General features: G+C 67.9%; 1 protein-coding gene across 1 annotated transcript; it reads right to left on the bottom strand.

The window, feature by feature from the left end:
• Positions 1 to 396: 396 nt before the first annotated feature.
• VOLCADRAFT_47472 (uncharacterized protein) lies at positions 397 to 1,084 on the bottom strand (the record flags this gene model as incomplete). The annotated part of the gene is made up of 2 exons (XM_002952627.1): positions 397 to 527; positions 931 to 1,084. Coding segments are annotated over 2 exons (285 nt in total), but the record flags the coding sequence as incomplete, so codon positions are not given.
• Between the last annotated feature and the right edge of the window lie 504 nt (positions 1,085 to 1,588).

Raw genomic sequence — 1,588 nt, 5'->3', positions numbered from 1 at the left:
CCGCTGAAGAATTTCCTCCGAGACCAGGCGGCGGATGGCGGCGGCGGTGGCGGGATCCACGTGCGCGGAGCACTCGTCCAGCAGCACCAGCCGCCGGGGCCGCAGCAACAGCCGCGCCAGGCACAGCAGCTGTTGCTGTCCGGAGCTCAGACCCAGAGCGCCGCGGAGGGACCCCAGCGGAAGGCGCAGCACTTCGTCCGCCGCCGCCGCCGGCGCCGCCGCCACGCCGCTTGAGGCGCCGCCGCCGCAACAGCGGCGGTGGATCGCCGCCGCCGCCAGCGCATCCCACAGCCCCACGCGGCGCAACGCAGCGCACAGCGCTGTGTCAGAATGGCCAGCGGCGGCGCCGCTGCCGTTCCCGCTCACCACCCCCGTCGCCGCCGCCGCTGCCATCGCCCCCACCGGATCCAGATTCTCTCGTACAGTGCCGCTGGCGAGGAAGGGGCGCTGCAGCAGCACTCCCACTGAGGCGCGCAGCCGTGACAGCGGTACGGCCCGTACATCCACTCCGTACAGCAGCACACGGCCTGTCAAAAGGCGACAGAGGAACAGAGGAACAGAGGAACTGGATCGCGGGACGACGTAGATGGGGCTTGAGGGGCTTGAGGGGCTTGACGGCGTGAGGTGTGCAGAGGCGGTGCAGGCGGAGAGGTGGGGACGACGAAGATGACGACGACGACGACGGTCACTGATGGGCGGGATGGGGGCCTAGTGGGCCCCATCTTCCCCCTTTCTGGGGTAAGCAGGGCACTCTGTAAGTACGACTGAGGAACCCATCCCCAAACGCCAAGCATGACGTTGGCGACGACTGCGGCGGTGAAGACGGTGTGATTGTCCTTCGGAGACGGCCGCATATGAGGTGTAGCGGGGGGTTCAGCTGTATGGTGTGTGTACGAATGTGTGTGTATGTATGTGTTTCTGTTCTCATACCTGCCTCCGCCTCCACCAGCCGAAGCAACGCCGCCACCACGGTGCTCTTCCCGGCACCCGTCCGCCCGCACAGCCCCACGTGCTCCCCCTCACCAACCACCAGACTCAGACCGTCGAGCGCCGGCGGGAGCGTCGGAAGGTAACGAACCACCAACGACTCAAAACGCACAACGGCGGAGCTGCTGCCGCCGCCGCCGCCGCCGCAGCTGCCGCCGCCGCTGCCGTCTGCATCCGCCGCCGACACTGCCTCAGGCGGCGGCAGCGTCTCCGGTTGCGGTTCTAGGCCGTCGATGTATTGCGTGAGTCGCTCCACCGCGACCATTTCCTGCTCTGTCTCCGCAGTGGAGGTCAGCAAGCCGTTCAACAGTCCCACGACGGGTAACACGTAGGACAGGCTCAGGCCGGCGAGGCTGGCGACCAGGGCATCATGGCTGTCGGCGGCGGCAGCGCTGCCGCCGCCGCCGCCTCCGCCGATGCCGTACGACAGGCCGTCACGGTGTCGGGTGATGCTGGCGCCGCTACGCCACACGGCCAGACCTGCTACAGCCACCACAAGGGCCGACGCGAGGAGCTGTAGTCGCAAACCCAGCCAGGCAGATGCGGCGCCGCCTGGGGGGAAAGGGGGAGGGGGAAAGACGAACCAAAAAAAAGAACCCAA

Source organism: Volvox carteri (genome assembly GCF_000143455.1).
Source record: "Volvox carteri f. nagariensis unplaced genomic scaffold VOLCAscaffold_31, whole genome shotgun sequence".
Taxonomy (NCBI): Eukaryota; Viridiplantae; Chlorophyta; class Chlorophyceae; order Chlamydomonadales; family Volvocaceae; genus Volvox; species Volvox carteri.
The sequence above is the reverse complement of the archived record's forward strand: the minus strand, read 5'-3'. Positions and strand labels throughout refer to the sequence as shown.